The sequence below is a fragment of the Heliangelus exortis genome, chromosome 1, assembly GCF_036169615.1.
Source record: "Heliangelus exortis chromosome 1, bHelExo1.hap1, whole genome shotgun sequence".
Lineage (NCBI taxonomy): Eukaryota > Metazoa > Chordata > Aves > Apodiformes > Trochilidae > Heliangelus > Heliangelus exortis.
The window spans coordinates 144827510-144849427 of NC_092422.1; the positions used below are offsets into that span (position 1 = coordinate 144827510).

Sequence of the window (21918 nt, forward strand, 5' to 3'; positions counted from 1 at the left end):
ATCCAGGTCAGGCTTAGCAACTGCAAGGTGTCTTTAAGACAACATTTACAATGTAAGATGATATTTTATTTAGTGACCATTTAACTTAACAGCAATTAATTTTCCCTTCAGGAAACAGCATGCAAGGAGAATGATGATTTAAAGGACAAGTTTTGAGTGCAGATCAACAGAAAAGAGAATAAGGAGCAAAGTTCAGCTTCTGTTAGGGGATCATGACATCTTTGTTGGAAAAAAATTGTCACATTTCTTGGAAATTGTTCAAGCAAAATGTAACAGTGAAAAGCACTTCCTTCCCTCTTCCTTCTAATTGTAGGGCAGCTGATCAGGAACCTCATTGCTGGACCTACGCAATAAAGAGGAAGGTCAGAGAGAACAAATCAAAAAGGCCTCTGGTGCTGAAGACTGGAACAGCACAATGGAAAGGGAAATAGAGCACAGACTCATTTGAAGGGGTAGGGCTGTGTGTGTCCCACTGGCAGCTGCATTTCCACAGACTCCATGCGAGTCATTGTCCTGATTTCATCTGGAATAAAGATAATTTTCTTCCTAGTAGCTGGTATACTGCTGTGTTTTGGATTTAGGATGGGAATAATGTTGATAACACGCTGATATTTTAGTTGTTGCTGAGCAGCATTTACACTAAGTCAAGGACTTTTTGGCTTCTCATTCTCCCCTGCCATTGGAGGCTGGAAGTGCACAAGCTGGGAGGGGACACAGCTGGGACAGCTGAGCCAAAGTGCTGTGCCATACCGTGTGACATCATGCCCACTGTATAAACCAGGGAGGAGATGGCCCGTGGACACTGAGGAGCAGAGACTGGCTGGGAATCACTCAGTGAGTGGTGAGCAACTGTTTGGGCATCACTTGTTTTATATATTTGTTGATGGTGATGATGATTATTACTATTACTACCATTATTACTATTATTACTGTTACTATTATTAATACTGTTACTACTATTACTACTACTATTTTCCATTCCTTTTCCATCCTATTATACTATCTTTATCTCAACCCACAAGTTTTACTTTCTTCCCCTGCCCTGATTCTCTCCCCAGTCCCACTGGGAGGGAAAAGTGAATGAGTGACTATGAGGTGCTTAATTGCTGGCTGGGGTTAAAGGATGACATCAATGTGATGTGAGAAATGAGAAAGTCAAATAATCACTTGTTGTGAAGCACCTGCCTTGAAGTGAAGAAATAGGAGGACTGGATCTCTCAGTTCACCAGAAGTATGTTTTTGTGAGTAGGAGTGATTAGAGAGGCAAAAAGTGCTTCTTTTTGCACAGGTTTATGATTCATTGAAACGGCGGGGAGTGGTTTGTATTGATCAGATGGGTGAATCCACACGGATAACTAATTTCCTCTCATAACTTATTCTAAAGGTGAAGGAAGGAGGTGAAAAATCCTACCATTACTTCCAAACAGCAAGCTTTGTCCCTGTCCTCTGGTGAAGAGGCAGAAAATTTTCCCCTTAATAAATTATCTTCATATGAAGCTACTCTGAGAGACGATGGAAGAGGTGGTTTGAGGCCAACAGAACGCTCAAGACTCTTCCAACTAATGAGATGACTTTTGTTTCACCTATAACAAGTGACAAAGAAGAAGGAAAAGTGGCTTTTGGGCATGCATTTGAGGAAGAACAGCCAGGAAAGTGTGCAAAGCTTTAAAGATGAGAGACCTTATCAGTGTTTTGGTTTTTTTGGCTCCATGCTTGGTTTTGGGGTTTCAAACTATTCAAAGTGAGTCTCAGAGTCTGCATCTATTTTTCTCCCTCCTTTCTTCTCTATTATTTTTCATTTATTTTTAGCTTGATAGTTATCCATCCTCCCTTTATTTTCTACTTTGATCTTGGTGACAGCAAGAGACAGACATTCTGTGAGTGTACACATATGTAGTTGCCAGGGATATACCAAACACTCCAGATAAATATTTTGGCTGAGTTGTGAATGGTATTTAGGCAATACCTCCAACTTCATGGACAGATAATTTTCAGTGCCTGCTAATATATATATTTAAATGGACTAGTACAAAGTTTTGTCTTTAAGTAGTCCTAAGTATTATCACTATGAGCTCTGCTTTCCAGTCCAATTGTTAAATAGCATTTGGAGTTATATCAGATTTTCCCAACATGCCTTTTTTTCCTCAACAAGAGGTGTCTCTTTGTTATGTCTATTGACTTGTCCAGCCTCCAAGTGTTTCTCTCCTTCTCTCTAAAGTGTGGGCTGGCTGCTTTCAGGGAGCTGAGAGCTGGTTGATAACACAGCTGGCAGAGCAGAGGCACAGCACCTCTGTGAGTGAGGAACTTGTAAGTGTTGCAGGCTCTGAGGTATTGAATAAAAGGTATTGAAAATGGTACCTGATGCACACCTAGCTTTCCAGAGACAGACACATATCTCTGCTGCTTCAGAGACTTACGCTCCCTTGCCTAACATGTGATTTGCAGGATTTAATGCCATGGGCTCACTACTGTTGTTGTTTAACCCCAGCTGGCAACTAAGCCCCATGCAGCTTCTCACTCACTTTCCCCTCTTGAGATGGTGGAAAGAATTGGAAGAGTAAAAGTGAGAAAACTTGAGGAAAAGTTGGGTTGAGAAAAAGGCATTTGGTTAAATAATAGTTAAAGCAAAAACCATGCATGCAAGTAGAGCAAAACAAGGAATTCATTCACTACTTGCCATCAGCAGGCAGGTGCTCAGCCATCTCCCAGAAAGCTGGGATCCATCACAGGTAACAGTTACTTGGGGAGGCAAATGCCATCACTCCAAATAACCTCTTTTCTTCTTTTGCCCCATTTTTTTTTTTATGCTGAGCATGACATCACATGGTATGGAACATCCCTTTGGTCTGTTGGGGTCATCTGTCCCAGCTGTGTCCCCTCTCAGCTTCTTGCACACCCCCAGGCTACCTGCTGGTGGGGTGATGTGAGAAGCAGAAAAGGCCTTGGCTGTGTGTAAGCACTGTTTAGCAGTAACTAAAGCATCCCTGTGTTATCAACACTGTTTTCAGCACAAATCCAGAACATGACTTTGTAGTATCTACCGTGAAGAAAATTAACTGTATCCCAGCCAAAAGAGCACATCAAGCAATAAGCCTACAATGACTGAAAATGACCTTGTCTTTGCAGTCTATTTCACTGAAAGTGACTTGGCTTGGGCATAGGTGTTTCTTGCAAGATTAGGCATCAGGTGCCCCAGGGCTGCTAGGAATGGCAAAATCATTCCTCACCATCTCTTGGCTGGTACTTCTGAAAAATAGACCTTTCAGACAAGCTGACCCTGGGCAGTATTTTCCAACATAGCAAGACAACTACAATGACTGTTCTTGGAATCTGAATTTTCAGGGAAGGACACATTGATTTTCCCAGGTTAAAAGTGACTTTTCCTCAACACAGCCACAGGTCCTCCTTGCACAGAGTTTTTTCACAAAAGGAAAAGTGAAGTATCTGCAAATTCTCTTTTAAAGTCTGTTTGTTTACTGATGGAGGGACCCAAATTTTTCAGCTGCTAGATTTTTGAAATATGTTTTCCTTGTCAGGAAGTTTTCTCCACTCTGTGACTTAAATGTCATTGTAGCTAACCAGAGTGGGTGTCTCTCATTTTTACATATGACTTCCTAGAGGCATAACTCTTGCTAAGTAAAGCAAGTGGGCTTACTCAGTGGGCACGTGATTGTATTTACCACCATGACAACAACCCACAAAGGCAAAGCTGAATGTCCTGTTTAATGAAGCATCTATTTTTTTGCCTTAAACAATAAATCACTCACTCATATTTTGCTCTTACTGCCTTTCTACTGAGACAGCTCTTGACTGCTCCTGGTGACTGTATTTGTTTAGCTTTTAAAAAATATAAAATTAGGATCTTAGAAGTGTTTTTTTTAAATGTCTCTTGGATTCTTTCTGTCCTTAAGGGGTACAAAAGTCAAGACCACACAGCCTAGCTCCTGGGTGTCCTTCCATTAGGCTTGGACCATTGTTTGTTGCAAAACTATGCAGAGATTTACCAGGACTCAAAAAAGACACCAGTTTTTTCTCATTGGGGCAAGCTACTCTTTCAGGCTTTCTGTGTTATACTCACACTTGCTTGGCCAGCTTTCCATCTGTGGTGGAGTTTCATGGAGCATCAGGCCTCTGAAGTTCAGGAAGAGACACAGAGGTATAATCTGAAATTTTAGATCATAGTTCACTGTATCAGAATGGCTTTGGTTCGTGTCTAGGGGTGGGGAACAGAGAAAGGAAGATGTGTTTGAGATTTTAGTCAGTGTTATGAGGCCTTTTTTCTTCAAAGGAATGAAGTTCAGTGAGGCCTGAAAATGCCAAGCTTAACCCTTTGGATTTATCTTCTGAATTTGAATACTTCCTGAAAATTAATTTCACCTACTAAACAGTTCTAGCTTTTTCATGGTTTGTATATTAGAATCTTACTTATCTTGCCTTGCCATTTTGATTTACGAACAAGCAGAGTCAACAAGCTGAGGCTTTCTCAGTTGGAAGACTCACAATATTCTCTGAAATCTCACAAATTCTCAGAAAATTCTGAGAAAAGGCAACATAAGGACAGTCTAGCCAACTCTAAGAGCAGCAGCTGCTGTTGGATGCTTGTTTTGCCATGAGAAACCAGATTTTATATGTGAAATCCATGCAATATGGGCTGAACAACATTGGGGATATTCCCAGTAGATCTCATCAGTCAGCTTCTCATCTCTCTGTCTCTGCCTTCTCCACCACAGTAGCAGACCTTGGGTTCATTATACCATTTCCCACTGTCTCTTTCAGCCCCATCCAGCTTCTGGACTCTCTTTGTTTTCACTTTTCAGGGATCATCCCAATGCAGACTCTGCAGTGTTACAACAACTACATATCTCTCACAACTTGCACATGGGTGGAGTCTTCAGAGGTTCCCCAATTCCTGAACCTGACTCTGAACTTTAAAAACTGGTGTGCAAAGTAAGTGTCTGACTGGTGTCCTATCAAGGGTCTAAAGGGGCTTGGCTACTGAATTCAGGAGATGTAGCTGAGCAAAAAGGACAGGAGACTGCGCTTGCTGCCAGCTTAGTATCCAGTTTGTAGACATGTGTCCAGGCCAGGGAGAAAGTTGTATCTGTACAGGATCGGGAGGAACAGGAAGCAGAGCATGATAATCGAGTTGCAGTTGTGATAATGACTAATCAGGATGGCAAAGAAGGCTGCTTCTTCCTTATGCCAATAGGAGCACAGCTACAGTGAAGTAACTCCTGCAAAAGAAAATGTGAGAAATTGTACGTGCTTTCTTGACTCATCAGGTTTCCTCTCAGAGATACTAGGCTATGTCTTGCACTATCTTTTTGCTACTTCTGCTTTCTTTCAAGAAGAAAACAGAACAGTTAAACTGGGGAGTATGAGGGAGAAGAAGGGACAGAGAAGACAGAAGAGAGCAGGATGAAAAGAGAAGATGAAGCCACAAACGGCAGAGAGGTTGGAGGTTGGAAAGAAAGTATGTCAAATAAGAGTAGGAAGAAGCTATCTCAGTTTTATGTTTGAGAAAGAGCTGTAGGATTCATTCATGAGTTGACTTGACAGCTGTTGAAGTCAATGGAGACGATGCCTTTCACAGTCCTTAGAGTAATGAACCACATTCCAAACATTGGCCATTTTCTGTGGATTGAAGTCTGCAAATCACAGAATTGTTCCCCTGGCACAAAGGACTCCATAGTATGGATATAAATAATTTGTTGGGGTATTTTTTGTAGGATGACCAATATATTTGCTGTCCCATAGTCCTTGCAAAACTTCTTTCCCAGCTGCTTAGCTGAATTTCTCTGGCTGACCTTCTTTTACTTTTCTAGTGTAAGCATATAATTACATACATATTTTCACATGTAAACTGCCCTCTGTTACAGAAGCAACAAGCTTTGCTTGCTAAGGGAATGTGAGCTAGGAGGTGAGGGTAACAGCAAAGCTTTGTTCTTCTGCCTATTTTACTACTTGAGTACCCAGGACCTGTGAATTTAAAAAAAAACCCAACCTCTGAGGCATCTGGTCAGTTTTGTCATCCCTTGCCTCCAAAATGCCTCCCAGACTCCTCACACATGAAACCTGCTGTCCTTAGATAGACTTAACCTTTCTTGATTTTTAGTCAGGATGTTGATCCTCTTCAGTGTACCTTCTATAGTCTTTGCATAATTACCTCCCAGTGTACTCCTCTACAGTAACTGGGGGTTGACTTCCTACTGTGAGAGTTATATTTTCTCCTACATGTTATTCTTCATGGATGTGGTCATTTTCCTACATGTAAAACAGCAGAGGGAAAAAAAAAAAAAAAAAAAGGAAAGGTATAGTTTGCACAGTCACATCTTATGAGGTATTTTAAAAAGTAAGTGGTTTATTTTCTCTTCCACCTCTTCCCTTACCCAGTTCCTGATTTCATCTGCAGGGGCCATTCAAATGCTGTGATCCAAAGAATTTGTATCCCAGTAGCTGGGTATCACCAGAAGAGGTACTGCATGGATCATACTTAGAGTTTTATGAAAGAAGTGGCCAGGTTCCTTCCTGAAGCTGATTTCTGCATGTTTCACTTTCCCACTATCATAATTTTACAGCCTTATCTATCAGTGAGTCTCCCCTGGAACTGCTGGATTTGTATTTGATCTCACATCTGTCATGTCTCTATCTCCTTAAGGCAATGCTGCTAATCTCCATTCCACAGACAGAGAGCTCATGCTATTTTTGCCACTGTGTTTTATCTTCTACTTAAGCTAAATGACTGCCACCTCATTTCTGGCTCCCTGCAATGCAAGTCAGTGATGCACAATTCCAGAAAAGTGGTCTTTACAGGGATTAACTCAACAGTTACTTCTCCAATTGCAACATTTTTAGCTTTCCACCCCTGTCTTCTCTATCAGCCTCACTCCCTGCCTTGCAATTCCTTTTGTCCCATCTTACATTTTCACCTTAACTGGAATGCCTGGTCTTTGCACATCTCTTGAGAATGCTGCACAGCTACCTGTTCACTTGGCACCCAATATTTCTCAGCCCCTTATTCAGCCAGCAAGCAATGTCTCCTCAGGAGTGCATCCTGTCAGCAGTTGATAAAGGAGAAGTGTGATATGCCAGAGTGCTTTACATGATGCATATCAGCATAATCTGCAGGCTCTGATAAAACCCCCTAGCAGATCAGACATGGTTCTAAAGTTCCTTCTGCTTAATTCTCTGTTGAGACCTCATCAACTTCTTTTTCTGTCTCTGCACAATAATCAACACCAGTACAAGGCCATCCACCACTCTAAAAAGCATCACAGTTGCTTTGCTACCTGCCTCATACCCAGCTCTCCATCCACACGTATTCTCTGATAGTCTTGTGGTTTCGAGATTTTTCACCCCTTTAAAAAATTCTGTTACCCTAAACGTTGCAAACAACCCAGTAATTCTGTTTCTCTGGTCAGTCAGCACAGAAGGGTGGTCATTTTGGCTCTAGGGGTGAAAAGCTGCCCTGATTGTCCTCCCGTTGGATAGGGAGATGGAGTCTGCTGGAGATGTTTGCAAGGGCCTGTAGTGATAGGGTGAGGGGCAATGTTTTTAAATTAAGGAAGAGTAGATTTAGATTGGATGTGAGGAAAAAGTTCTTCACCATGAGGGTAGGGAAAAATGGAACAGGTTGCCCAGGGAGATAGTTGAGGCCTCATCCCTGGAGATATTCAAGGTGAGGCTTGACAAGGCTCTGAGCAACCTGATCTAGTTGAGAGTGTCCTTGCTTACTGCAATGGGGTTGGACAAGATGACCTCTGGAGGTCCCTGCGAACCCAAATTATTCTATGATTTGATAATGCTATGACCCTATGACTGCATGTGCTGCTGAATCAGAGCAGGTGTTGCACCAAACAGCAGCTCTGAGGTTTATTGTGACACAAACTTGCAGCTGCAGCAGCTCCTGACTCCTTTGCTGCATGTGGAAGTGAAGTCTTCTGGAGAACAGGACATGCTTTGTGGTCACAGCAGTGGGATTGCTTCCACATTACCATCACCTGTGACTTGAAGATCAACAAGAAATGGATCTCATCTTGTTCTATTTAGAGAATGAAGGCTGAAATGTGAAGAGGAGCTACAGACTGGAGCAAGGATGGAGAGAAAAACTGATAAATGTTTTTAGAACAAATCAAAAGGGTATGAAGGTGCCTGGAGTACTTTCAGACTGCATCAGTCTCTTAGAGATTGCCTGTAGCAATATTTCTACTGTGTTTAGGTGAGGGAACAACATGATTTTGGTGACAAAATCAGAGCAGCAAGGTTGTAGGGATGAAAGTTATTTGAAAAGATTGCTTTTAAAACACCAGATGATAAACTTGTAGAACTAACTAAAGACTGTGAATTCCTGGAAGCTCATTCTTGTCTTTATCTATCACAAATGTTCCCCTAGCATTCTTGTGCCTATGGCTCCTGGCTCTTCCTGACCTTAACATGATCTCTTTCCTAGGGTGTGTTATAATATTAATTTTCTCTCTTCAGGAAGCTGTCAGGCGACAGCCATCCAGCCAGGTAGGCTTCAATGGGCAGAACACTTCTGAGGAGGAGGAGCAGGTTAACCACCCATCACATGCTGGGTCAATAAGTAAGCAGCCCACTCCTTACTCCTTTTTTGAAAAGTTTCTTACTAGCCATGGGGTAAGAGCAGGCTGTGCAAGGATATTACTCTTCCCACCCACAATGGTGGGGGGACAGAGCATTTTCATCTATATATCTCCTAAGCCTGTGTACAACCTCTAAACATCTATGGAAATTGCTGCAGCTGCAGACCTGACTTCACTGGTAGGAAATCCAAGTGTAGAAACCCACTGCCTCTCTTCCTTTGCATTTTCTTTGGAAATAGGTTTGAATAAAAGCCTTTGGCCTAATAGGGTGGAAATCTCGTTGGCTGAATTCCTCCCAGCCTGCCTGAACACAGTCTCCCTCTCCCAAAAATACAGATATTCCCTTACCTCTTCATCCTCTAGAAATGACATACTTTCTGCTCCTTGAAGCAAAGTCTGACTTTGAAAGTGGAATGTGAAAAAAGAAGAGCTGCAGTGGTCCCGGTCAGTGTGAGGCTGATCAGAAATAGCTCCAAATGGTCCATACAGCCTCAAATTTATGTCAGGTCTTCAAAGACAGCACAGGGAGGTGACCATAGTGCTCTGTTTGGGAAACTATCTTAGGTTGCAGAGCATTGGGGAGGCTGACACAAATTAAATTGACCCTTGGGTTTCATAATTATCTTCTCTTGGGAGAGAGGGTCAGCTCTTTTTAATATATACCTTTGTAAGTCATGTGAAGGAAAGTTGAATTATGTTTGTTACCCCTTTGAAATCTGTGTCTTCTCCCTTTGCCTGGCTTCACTTTCAGTGTTTGTAAGACACAGGGGCCTTTACCTTCAAGAAGTAACTGCAAAGTATCACTAAAATCTTGAAAGCTGCATAAACGCTGATGCTGGCAGTCACATTACCTGAGCCTGTACTCCTGAATAAATCAGGGCCAAGATGTAGTATCAGGCACAGCCTTCTTGCCAGCACTCTTCCTGCCATGCTGGGCCTGCACCAACAATTGCTCCCCAAGATGATGTCCTGGCACAGTTTGGGAGACAGCACAGGGTCTAGCACATAGCCAGTCTATGCCATTTTAACAGAGGGCAAAAGGATAGTTTCAGGCCCTGCTTTATTTACAGCAAATATGTAGCTTTCATAAAAAGCTGACTCTCACTTGCATATAGCACTGGGAAAAGATGGAGGTCAATAGGTGATCTCTTGCCACAGCACAGAAAAAGCTCGGGCTTACATCTTCTAAGGAAAGCACAAGATGTGGCCAAAGGTTCTTTCTGTTTTCCAAGAAGATAGCGCACCCCCTTAGAGCACCTCTTTCTTATATGCAGTCATCACCTTAGAGTTCTGCCTGTTAGCTGTCAAGTCCTGTGTTTTTTCACCTGAACAGGATGAGTGAGAGCCCAGCAGTGTTCCACAGAGCTGAGGAAAAAGGCAGTGGAGTTTTCCCACTGGCTCCACACAACCCCTGTCAAGCTTCTGGATTGCCACATAAAACTTCATGTTCACTGTTCCCACCTTTCTACCCTCTCACACTTCTGATCCATCCTGCCTGTTTGCCAGGCTCCCGTGCAAGTGTGCTGCTCATGCGGGTGCTGCTTCCCAGACTTGCTTTGCTTTTCAGTGCTTTGATCAGCTTTTTGATTTGCTTTTCAGTGGTCCCTACTTGTACAGCTCAATTATGTTCTCTCAACCTGATCAGCATCAGACCCTGGCAGCCGACACAATGGGAGCCCATGAGAAATCAGTTTCCCTTCAGTATGTGACCCTCCCAGACAGCCCCCAGGCTCCTCAGAGGCAAGAACAGCCAGGAGCAACAGCAGCTGGGAGAGAAAAGTGAGGGTATGTGAGAAATGTGTGAGAAATGACTCTGCAGACACCTAGGCCTGTGCAGAAGGGGAAGGAGGTGCTCCAGGAGCTGGAGCAGAGATTCTCCTGCAGCCCATGGAGAAGACCATGGTGATGCAGGTTGTCCCCCTAAAGCCCATAGATGTCTATGGTGGAGAAGATATCTACCTGCAGACTGTGGATGAGCCCACGCCAGGGCAGGTAGATGCCCAAAGGAGGCTGTGAGCCCAGGCAGAGCCCATGTTGGAACAGGTCTCCTGGCAGGACTTGTGACCTTGTGGGGAACCTGTGCTGCAGCCTTCCTGAAGGACTGTACCCTATGGAAGAGGCTCAAGCTCCATCAGTTCATGGAGAACTGCAGTCTGTGGGAAGGACTCGTGGTGGAGAGGTTGCTGAAGGACTGTCTCCTGTAGGAACAGCCCCATGCTGGAGTAGGGGAAAGTGTCAGGAGGAAGGAGAGGCACAGACAATATGTGATGAACTGATCACCATCTCCACTCCTCATCGTCCTGCACTGCTGGGGGTAGGAGGCAGAGAATTTAGGAGTGAAGCTGAGCCTGGAAAGAAGGGAGGGGTGGGGGAAGTGTCTTAAGATTTTATGTCTCATTATATTACTCTGATTTGATTTGCAATAAATTAATTTTCCCGAATCAAGTCTGATTCGCTTTTGACAATAATTGATGAGTGATTTCCTTGTCCTTATCTTGACCCATGGGCCTTTCATCATATTTTTCTCTTTCTGTCCACTTAAGGAGGGAGAGGGGCAAGGCAGCTTGGTGGGAACTTGGAGACCACCGAAGGTCAACCCACTGCAAGAAGTAAATAAGTTTTGGAAGCCCACTAAAATGATCAGATAGCCTGCACATAGCCACATCAGTGGCAAGGAAAACAATGCACAGAATACTGAGGTTATTCAGAACTTCAGAATACTAAAGAAATCTGTTATGGAAAGAAAACAGACAACTTTAAGATTCAACAAATCCTGCTGGAGTTGTAGGGGTCTTCAATAACTGAAACAATGATTTGAAAAATTGTAATCTCATTTTCTTTCCTGAAATGCTAGATTTCCTCCCTAGATTCTAGTCTAACACAGTGAAAGATATCAAGCAACCCTACCCCTTTCTTAGCTATATTAATGTATTTGGTAAAAGGGACCATAATTCCCATGTACCTGCATTTAGATAGGCTCACATTCCCCTGATAGGTGTGACTGGCAGGGGAAGAAGCCAGATTTAGCTAGGACTCCTTTCTAAAAATAGGTAATCAATTTCAGTTCAAGGCTCTCAGGTTATAGGAAAAGAAAACGGCTTTGCCTGGGCACATAATGAGCTTGAATAATCAGTTTCTGCTCACGTGCAATGAAGCCAAAGATTTAAAAGAAAAGGCATTTTATTAAAAGGGATAAAACAGCAATTCAGCACAAACACCAGGAGGTCTGTTTACTAAAATCAACAGCACATCCTGAAAGCTTCTTGGTAATATAGCCCATTCCCCTCCTTTTCTCAGACCTGAGAGAATCCATTATCAATCTGTAAGATATTCCTCCTAAACTGCTGCTACCTGTTTCCAGATGCAGTGATCTCACCTCTCTGCAGCTTCAGCCCAGGAGGCCTTGGTTCTGTCTGCAGTCCCACACTGCCCCCTCAACGTTTCAGATCCTCAGAGAGGAGTCTGTGGCAAACAAAACCCAAAGAGAACCGTGAGGGAAAAAAACCAACCAAACAAACCAAAAAAAAAGCAAAAAAAAAAAAAAAACCAAACAACAAACATTTGGGTGTTGCTATTTTTTTTTTTTTTTAAACTTTCTTCCTCCACAACTCCTTTATTCTTCTGCTGCTAAGGGGAACACCATAGGTAATTCCCAACCTTCAAAGCACTGTCATGTCTTGATGGACAATAGTCTTTTAAATACTTTCAGACTTAAGACACAATTGTATTTCAACCCCAGTGTGCAAGAGTGAAATCCACTGAAGCCAATTCACTCGCTCCCTCTTTGTTGTGGTCTCTGGCCATTTCAAGCAGTGCTGGATTTTTCTTTTATCCCATTATAGACAGGATCAGCAGTAAGTATTCCATTCTTTTAGGAATACCAGGCTTACCTCAGGATAGATGTAGCGCAGAATTTAAGTTTTATTTCATTGCAAGCTTTACAGCATAAAGGATTGATTTTAATAGGAGGCTGAAGACTTTGATAAGAATATCTCCTGTTCTTACAGTTCTTACCACTTCTTTAAGAAACCATTCAAAATCATTTGCAGTGGAGGTACCAAAGTTTGGAATTGTTCAGGATAACACAAAACAGGGAGAAGTCAGAGGGTTAATTGAAAAGAAAACAAAGATTGGCTGAAGAAGAGCAAATCTTTATTAAAAGTTATATCCTGCAGAACAATCTGTTCCTCAGGGACACATAAGCCTAAAGAGGGAAATATCCATTTCTGCAAAAAATACTAGAAGTTGGGTGGACAGGGCTGCAGAAGTTTGGATGTAATTGCTCTCTTCTATATCAAATTGCTATGGCATGATCATCTATTTTTCAAGGGCATGGAATGTTTCTGGATGACTGAAACAGTTTTTAAATAGCTATTTTGAGGAATGGTTTAGCAGAAAAACAGAGTAGGAGCCATTATTTTCACCCAGACGGATAAAAACATTGGCTAACAGCTGCCACCCAATGCTTAGACCTTGTAAAATCACCTAAATGCAGGCACATGAATACAGGTAGCCTGAAACTGTATAGCAGAGGCCAACTTATTTCTCATTGCAAAAAAAATGGCAGTGAAAGAGCATTTCCCCCTTCACCCCCTTTCCAGTCCCCTTTCCCAACATCTGCATTCCCCCTAACTCATTGCCTTGCCTACAACAAGGTCCTTTGCTTAGAAAAAAATAATTTGTTAACCTGATAACTTTGCTTTTTTCTTTTGCATTGATTTTGTGCTGGTTTATCAAAGCGAATCAGTTCAGAGTGTGGGCAGGGAAGTGTCAGCACCAGCACAAAAACAAGCAAGAAGGAACGAACTGCTGAGAGCTGATGAATGGGTAGAAGGGAGATTTCAGCTGCAGTGAGCACTTATTTCAGCTCTGTTCTTGTCTAACAGCATCTGACAGGTTACTTGCAGATTCCAAAGCTGGCTTTAAATACAGATGTTTGGGGACCTAAAGCACTCTAGTCAACACAGGATAATGCTCCTTGCCAAGGTTCTGACTAAACTGATCTGTTCAGGACTCGGAGGCTTCAGGTATTGATTGCTCCCAGTAGCTGTGCTGTCTCCCTGAAAGCTATCCCAGTTATCTCTGCAGCTTTCAACCTGTCACCCATCAGAAAGTGTTTGCCCCTGGCTGAGCTAGAACATTTGGCAAAGCAAAGAAGATGAAGGGGGCTTGCCACGTGTGTGTTCACTGGGCATCAAACAGCTGTCACTCATTTGAGTGCACAAAGCAGTAGCAACTACTTAGTACTCTTTAACTGCTTATAAAAATATTCCCATTTGTAAAAAGTGTACAAAGTGTCTTTACTCCACTGCAGAAGGCAAACAACACAGTTGGAAGCAGAGTACAGTAATACAGACCTTCCAGTCCACTTCCCTTCTGATCTTGTCTCTTCATAAGCCTTTCATGGGTAGCAAAGGGCATTTGCTCCAAGCTGTACCATAATCCTACCGTCTGCCTGCCCTTATTTCTATTTATAACAGACATTAGAAATAGATCTGTAAATCTGTATGATGATTCAGCCCACGTTATGTCTCGTGTGTATATTAGCTGACTGTAAGCAGAACTGCCTGCTTCCAATACACCAATGTCAGTAGATTTCTGTTCATCACCATGTTTCCTGGATTAGGACTTGCTGCAGCCTCAGAAGAAGGCATTTATTTTGTACTTGTCATTATGGTTATCAGTGTTGGGTGCAACACAGAGAAGGTGCTCTGACAGAGCTGTGGTGTTTGGCTGAAGCTAGAGGGGTGTCTGTTTGGACAGGAGCCACTTGGTAATGATGTAGAAGGAAAACCCACAGGGAGTTTTCTACAAGCTGCCATTTGGCCAGTCACATTCCTTTGAAAGACTTGGACACGTGCCTGGAAACATCTGAATTCCAAATGGTTAATTATTGGTGGTGGAAAATTATTATCTCTTTATTATTACTTGTTACTTTTTAACATCATTCACCACTTTTATGAAGTTAGCATATTGTTATCTAAGCCCCAGTTTATGAAGGGTGAAGTAACAATCCTAATTCTGCCCCAAAACAGTTCATATCAGGGAGCAAAGCATCGATCTTTTAAATCAGTGAAAACTTGGGACCAGATGGGAAAGATGAGGGCATTGCTATTCCCAAACGTGTACTTTGTGATTGGTGCACCAAATTGCTATACTTCTGAGCTGGAAACCAGGATCATGCATTAAAGGCTACTAAATACTGTGGGGAAAACAAAATAAAACAACAAACCAAACCACCAGGAATGTCCTGCATCATTCAGGCCCTTGAGTGGTCTTTAGTGACTGCACAAATACACCATCTGAACTTCTGATTGTGCAGACTGTGTGGCAGACCCATGTGCTTCTCTCTGTAAGACATTTATCTTTGAGCTAGGGAAAGGGCTGACAGGGGAAAATAGGGCTTGGGAGCTTCAGTATGGGTCCACTAACATTACAGAGTCATTTGCAGGTTGGAGAAGTCCTGGGGCTTCTTGCAGCTTTCCTGTTACCTTTAGGTAGGATAAGTTGGATTGGTTTTTGTTTTTTTTTTTTTTTTTTGCATTAGCTTGGCCTGCAAATATTGTGGGCTTCAGTGAATACCCTGCTTGATGCCTCCTCTTCTCAGGTGAGTTTCTGTTTGTTTTTCACACATTGTTGCTGCTCCCTCCCAGGGAAAGAGCTTTCCCTGAAACACTCCCCTGTGGCAGATATAAGAAACTAGAGTGGTGAGCAGATAACTCTCCTTTCCTTCCCCACGTGGGCATCTGGTACCAATCATACAGAGTTCTGCCCATGTTACTGAGTGGACACCATTTGGTACCTCTGTGTCAAGACATTCTGAATTCACCTCAGAGGCATCAATAGGGAGCTGGTTCTTAGCTTGGTGTGTCTGACTGCTAAGTACATACAGCTCTGAAGCTTCCCTGTTTGGGAGTTTTAGAGCCTTTCAGTGTGGGGAGAGGTAGGCAGCATTTGGGTCCTTGGGCAAGCCCTGTTCATTCCCAGTGCACCCCCTGTACTTCTCTCTTAGTTGCTGGGGCAGCTGTTGAAGTACCACAAATCTTCTGGCAAACCTGAGTTTGCACACATACCACACACACACGCACACACATGCCCATCATCATCCTCTTACACATCTCACAATTGCTATTCCACCTCATGTGTTGAGTGTTGAGAAGATGAATTTCTATGTGGCCTTCTCTCATCACCACATCACCCTGCAAGAGTGTTTGCCTCACACTCGCCAGTGACCAACTAAATGATTTTTTTTTTGTATTCACATTTAGATTTATCTTGCATTGCTCTCCCCCAAGACAACCTAGTTGAGCAGGAAAGGGAACAGAAGCAACAAATCTGCTGTTCACAACAGGGTCCAAGTGGGTCCATACTTATACAGATGTTTATTAAAAGGCTGAGGAAGAAGATCCTCCTCTGAATGGACTCCATTGGTCAACCTTCAGCTTCTAAGGCTTGCTTTGTTTCTTTCCATATCTCTCCTCCAATGCTTTCTGCACGCTAAGATTTAGTGCATTTTTCTGGTGCCATTTCCCTGTAAAGAAGGTAAATAATAGTTCATTTACAGCCTCCCTTCTAATGCTATTATCACTCAATGATTTTTTTAGCTGTAGAGCTCTTGTGAAAATACCAGTTTCTAGTCCTCCCCCCCACCTTTGCCCAAACCCATCCATTCTCCTCAGCAGAAGCAGCACCCAGCTCAGAAATTCAGCAGTGTAATTTTCCTGGCAGAAGCCATACCTAGCTCATCAGTTCTCCTTCCATGCCAATTCTTGGGGTCCCGGATTGCCTTCTGAATTATATCAGGGGTGTAGGAATCTTTCATCAAGCTTCGGGTCTCCAGTGGGCCACCTGCAGGGAACAACAAATAAGGAACTGTACACAGAAATCACTTGACTGCAGTCCTGGAATTGAGCAGGAGAGAAACAGCAGCACTTTCAAGGGCTCAGGAAAAAGCATGTATTGACTGCAACACTTTTGATCAGGTGTGTGGGTAGGTGCTGAATAATAACTTCCACACCACCCAGGAGGGAGCTAGTGTTTGACAATTTGTCTGTTTTTCTTCCTCAAGTACAAGACACACACAGAGGGTGTCACAAGCTATCATCTCTATTTGTGGCCCAGTGGAGTTTCTTTAGTCAAGTGCCCTGTTGAATCTCGTGTTGAATCTGCTCATTCTTGAGAGTAACCTGCTATTTCAGCTTCACAAAAAGCACCATCTTACCACTCCAGGCCTTCTTGAGCTCCTTTTCTGCCAGGATGCTTAGCAAATAGTTCCCAGCTGTGATTTTGCTTTTTATCTCTTCTTTGCTTTTAGCCATTTGAGGGGGCTTTATTCTAATTTCCCACCCTTTCCCTTTCACCTTCCTTTTTATTGTATCCTTTCTCTTGATAATAGTTTTGAGCTCCCTGGGAAAAGATGTCCTTCTTTTCTGTGTGAGTGATTGCACAAACCCAGGACAATGCAGTCTAACTTCCATACCACCCAGCAACATCTTGTCATGAATCATAATGTATAAGGAAAAGGAATCTGTCTCATGCTGCTACATAAGAAACCAGATATGATAAGAAACTTGGATATGATAGTAACAAGAACATGATAAGTGCTTAATTCCAGATTTTTTTTTAGATGGAGGCATCCCTGGGGACCTTATATACAGATGTTTGAGGAAGACACCTCAAAAGGCACTGGAACTGGGGGTAACTTGGGAATTGAGATGACAAGGGACATTGAATTGCAAATGGTGTTCACTTGGACAGCTCTGAACATAGAGGACAGGGGTCGTGATACATACGCACTTTTCAAACCCTGGAAAAAAATAGTGAAAGAAAAGGAAGGACTACAATACACAGAAAGGCAGGTTCTAGCTTTCATCTTCTCAACCACCACAGCCTAGAAAAGCAGTGACTGTGGATAGAAGGAATAAGAGGGGAAAGTGAGGGTCACCTGCATTTAAACGTCTACCCAGAGCAGTGTGCAAAGTGTAGATGGAACCTGCTGTGAAAGGTCAGGCGTAGGTATGTGTGTCCCCTTACCTTGGAAGATGTTTGATCTCAGGTTATAACCCAGATGGTTGTAATCAGCAAAAGACTGAGGAGAGTCCAAGGGATTTTTTATCATTTTAGTACGGTCATCGATTCTCTTCTGTCCCATGATTAATGCTGTCTCACTCAGAGTTCGACGTTCCTGAAAACACAAAGAACAAGGAACCACTGTCAGTCCACATTCCATAAGTGCTGCAAACTCCTCACATTTCCACCCCCACATAGGTCTTTGAGCTATGATTAATCTCTGGGTCCTGCACTTGTCCTTGAGTCTCCCTCAGGGGCTCCTGTAGGTGCTGTAATTACATAGGGTGACCAGGACTGGTAAAACAGGGAGGGCATTAAATAGGGATGATAGTGTTGGCCCCTGGACCGTGTCGTGGTACTACACTGTTTTACCTTACTGACTTAGGACTCTGCTTGGCTACAGGAACCTTATTAATGAAGAGGGGAGGAAGAACAAAATTTCAAAAGTCACGGGAAAGCCTGTCTCTGGAATGTGTCACCACCCCATAGCGTGAAGCCCAAATCCATCCCTCTACACATCTAAAAACTGCTAACATATTGCTAATATCCCACCCACTCAGCCCTGTTACACCATAAAAACAGCTTTCAACCATCCACAAAGGATAAATGAAACAGCTTCCTCCTATACCTTGTCATCTCTGATAAGCTCATCTTCACTGTCAAATTTATATTTGCAATTATCACAAATAAAGCTCTTTCTCTTCTCCAGAAGGACCTTCCATTCTGCTTTCCTATCTGACCTTACTTATGCTAAGGACTCTTTGGCATTTAATCTACTGCAGGCCTCCTTGGCTTTTCATAGCTCGCTTTGATGGTCTTCCAGGAAGATCCAGGCCATCCAGACTCCTGTGTCTGGTGCTGGCCTGCTTCTTGTTATATAGTACTTGAGATGGATTTGGTTCCCACTGCCTCCCTCAGCCTGAATATTGCAGAAAGGCAGTAAGTGTTGTTCTTCCTCCTTGGTTTGTGCCTCACTGTTAGGTCTTTGGTGGCAGAACTACTCTTTCCTCCTCAAGTCTTCCTAAATGAAGACTCTGCATGGAGGGAGTTTTGGCCTTGAGACTATGTTTGCTCTGTTTTTTTATCTGAACACACTGTGAAGAAAGAGATACCTGGGATTTAATAAATGTGGAGTTTTTTTCTGTTCCCTGAGCCACTGAGCCCCGAGAGGTCTTCCAGGATGTTTTGCTGGGGTTCTTTTGGGAAGTTTTCTGACTGCTGGGACATAAGCTTTCTCCAAGGTCCTGCTTTTTCTCCTCTTCAGGTTCCACTTAAAGATAAAAATAATGGCTCAATGAATTTGATACTGTTTGGATGACAGGTGGCACTGCAAATGGAGCTAGAAACAACTGGACGTGTCCTTGTGACATTGTCAGACAACAAAAGAAACGGCAAAGGTCTCAGAGAAGGAAGGAAATTAGTAAAAAACACTAATACAACAAGCAATATTATACCAATCTTCCTGCTGAACAAGGTGAAGGTTCCTGAGGAGTCTTAAATGCTCTTGGGACATGACCATGCACAGTATGCATACAGATGAATATGCAAAAGTGGTGAAACAAGCACACAAAGGTCTGTCTTTTCCTATGTGTAGGGGCTCCTCCAACCCATGATCATTCCTCAGGAACATGAACTTACAGTGTTGGTGGCTCATCAGTATTTGCTGTTGCATTTACAGCGCGACAGCCAATTACTGTGCTTGTGCAAGGGAGGTAAGGAGACAAATCCACAAGTGCGGGAAGACACCCTTGTGGCCCGTCAGTCCATGGCTCATGGGATCCCAGACTGAGCTGTTTTCATTTACAGAGGTGCATACAGGAAGGGAGGGAGGGAATGGCATACAGCCTTGCAAGCTGTACTACACAGCAAGCTCTGAAGGAGGAACAGGTCCTGTGCCATCTCGCTTACCTGAACTACTGGCCAGCACATACTCATTTTCATCAGGTGAAGGGGAAGTTGGATACTCTAGCACTCCCTTGGAAGAGAAACAAGGCTTGTGTCAGGCTCAGAGACAGGAAGGAAGGAGATGGTGGCCCTGCTCATCTTTAAATGGTGTAGATTATTCTTACATTATAATAATACAAATGTATTATATGCCTTCCAATATCAAGACTGAGCTCCCCCTGCCTGCCTGCACGGATGGTCCTACAACCCAACATCCTCTCAGATTAAAAGAAGTCCTGCAGTATTTCAGATTAATAGCTCACATGGAACAACCCTATGTGGAACACTGAACTGCAAGAGTTCTCATAGGCAGTGATGCAGATACAATACAAAATGTAAAAAATCACAACTCAGTGAAACTAATTTTTTTGAGTCTGGAGCATCTAGAAAAGTCCGACCTCTCGTGTGCTGCACAGTTACAAAAGTTCTTTCCCTTGGTGCATTAAAGTAAAGCCAGAAAAAATGGGTAGAGGAGGTGATGCTGATGGGACAGGGAGCTACTGCTTTAAACTCAGCTCACAAGGGCTGACTTGAACCAGCAGCCTGTGTTTTACACCGTGCCAGTACTGTGGAGCAGTGTGTCTGGTACAGCACTGGGATCCTGAAGTTCCTGTATCAGTCAGATTCCAGGAGTCACTGCTGTGCCTTAAAGGTCTTTTCCGACCAAACATTATAGGATTCTAAGATAAAGAACCTCTCCCACATAAGGAACAGGGCCACAAGACAGCTGAAGAGAGGAAGCCAGTCCTGGATCACCAGGCAGGATCTGCTTCTTTTCTGTATCGCTTTTCATCCTTTTCAAAGAAGAGCCAAACATTTGCACACTATCAAAGTGCAGGAACCTAAGTTGCTAAAAAAAAAACTCTTGTGTTAATTCCCACCTCCTACTTGAAACAAGAATATGTCTGTTATTATTACTACACTCAGTGGAAAGAACTTTCCAGTCTGCTGTTGTAGGAATTCCTCCTCCCATCCTTTGTCCAACGAAGCTTAATTTCTGTGTAATGAGGCAATGTGCTGATTTCCCAAATCCTGCTCATTGATAGCTTTCATTTTCCCAATTCCTCCTGGATAAAATCATGCTGAAGCTAACAACTGTTCCTATTTTCTAGTTTCTAATGGTATATGATGCTTTTATTGTTGCTTATTGTTCATTTTAATTCTAAGCCTGAATATCCAAAGACAAAGCACTGCTCTGAGACTCCTACATACTGATATCAAGGGCTTGAAGGCCATTTTACCATCCTCCTAGAAAACAGAGGCCATAGCACTATGCCCACTTTTTCCTTTGCTAAGCCAGTTCTGGAAGGGAAAATGGGGAAGCTGGAAGGGAAGATGACATGAGAAAAAATATATCTTGGCCAAAGAGCTAAACATGATTTAAGTTTATCTTTCCTTCTGAATGAAGAAAATTTAAAAAATGTGTTTTGCATGGCCTAATACTGACTTGTCTGACATGCAGCCATGAAGAAGGACCTGTCTTTCCCAGCCAGAAAATAAACCTCCTCAGGCAGGTGTAGGAATTTGACCAGCCAACAGATGTGGTCAACGAAATTCTCATACAACTTCCACATCTGGCTGGGCCTCCAAAACATGAAGAGAGTTCAGTGACTTTCCAGATCTGAGTAGCCCCATGAGTGTCAAAATAACATTTTTTTAATTTTTATTTTTAAAGAAGACCCAAGATTTAGCAAGAGGCAAAGCCTCTTCTGTTACTACCTCTCTCACCTCATCCATGATCCCTGATGAAGTGCCACTGTCACCTGCTCAAGCAAGCAGGTCCTGCTGCAGCCCAGGTGTGGAGCTGGAATGAGGGCTGAAGATCAGAGACTGTTGCTAGGGAACAATCCTCCCACTATTTATGATCTGTGGTCTCCACAGGAACCAGAGGAAACATGGCAGAGATCAGGGTCATTCTTACTGACTGAAGTAACTAGGAGGAGAGTAAAAAGTGCATGTCTCATGAAACAACTGTGTTCAGAAGTTCTCATCACATACATAGATTCTTTTTTGAGACTTTCGTAACGCAGTCATGATAATGAACAAGACTGTATTTCAGTAGAACTGATCTTCTAGCATTTCCAAATGCTTCACATAAGCTCAATGAGACACATCAGAGAGGAAGGGAAATGTGCCTTCCTTTACCACATTAAAAAAAGGGGAGATGGTGGGCTGCCAGAAAGTCTTCCATTGAGTCAATGACAGAAGCACAGCTTGGCCCTCCAGTGTCCAGCACCCAGTGGTATTTTAGCCCTGTCCTTAGTCTCCAGGGAAGACTGCAACTTTCCTTCACATTGCAAAG

At 43.0% G+C, this 21918-nt stretch overlaps 1 protein-coding gene across 2 annotated transcripts; it reads right to left on the bottom strand.

Annotated features, from left to right (window-relative positions):
• Positions 1 to 15956: 15956 nt before the first annotated feature.
• CIMIP4 (ciliary microtubule inner protein 4) lies at positions 15957 to 21455 on the bottom strand. 2 transcript variants are annotated; one of them, XM_071746234.1, is made up of 6 exons: positions 21345 to 21455; positions 19581 to 19647; positions 18785 to 18942; positions 17637 to 17787; positions 16341 to 16451; positions 15957 to 16134 (listed from the first exon to the last, which is right to left on the bottom strand). In XM_071746234.1, the coding sequence occupies exons 1-6, from the start codon at positions 21351 to 21353 to the stop codon at positions 16049 to 16051; spliced, it is 582 nt and encodes a 193-aa protein (XP_071602335.1). In that variant the 5' UTR covers positions 21354 to 21455; the 3' UTR covers positions 15957 to 16048. The 2 variants fall into 2 exon arrangements, with proteins under 2 accessions (XP_071602335.1, XP_071602291.1); XM_071746190.1 differs by having other exon boundaries at positions 21336 to 21455.
• Positions 21456 to 21918: the final 463 nt, after the last annotated feature.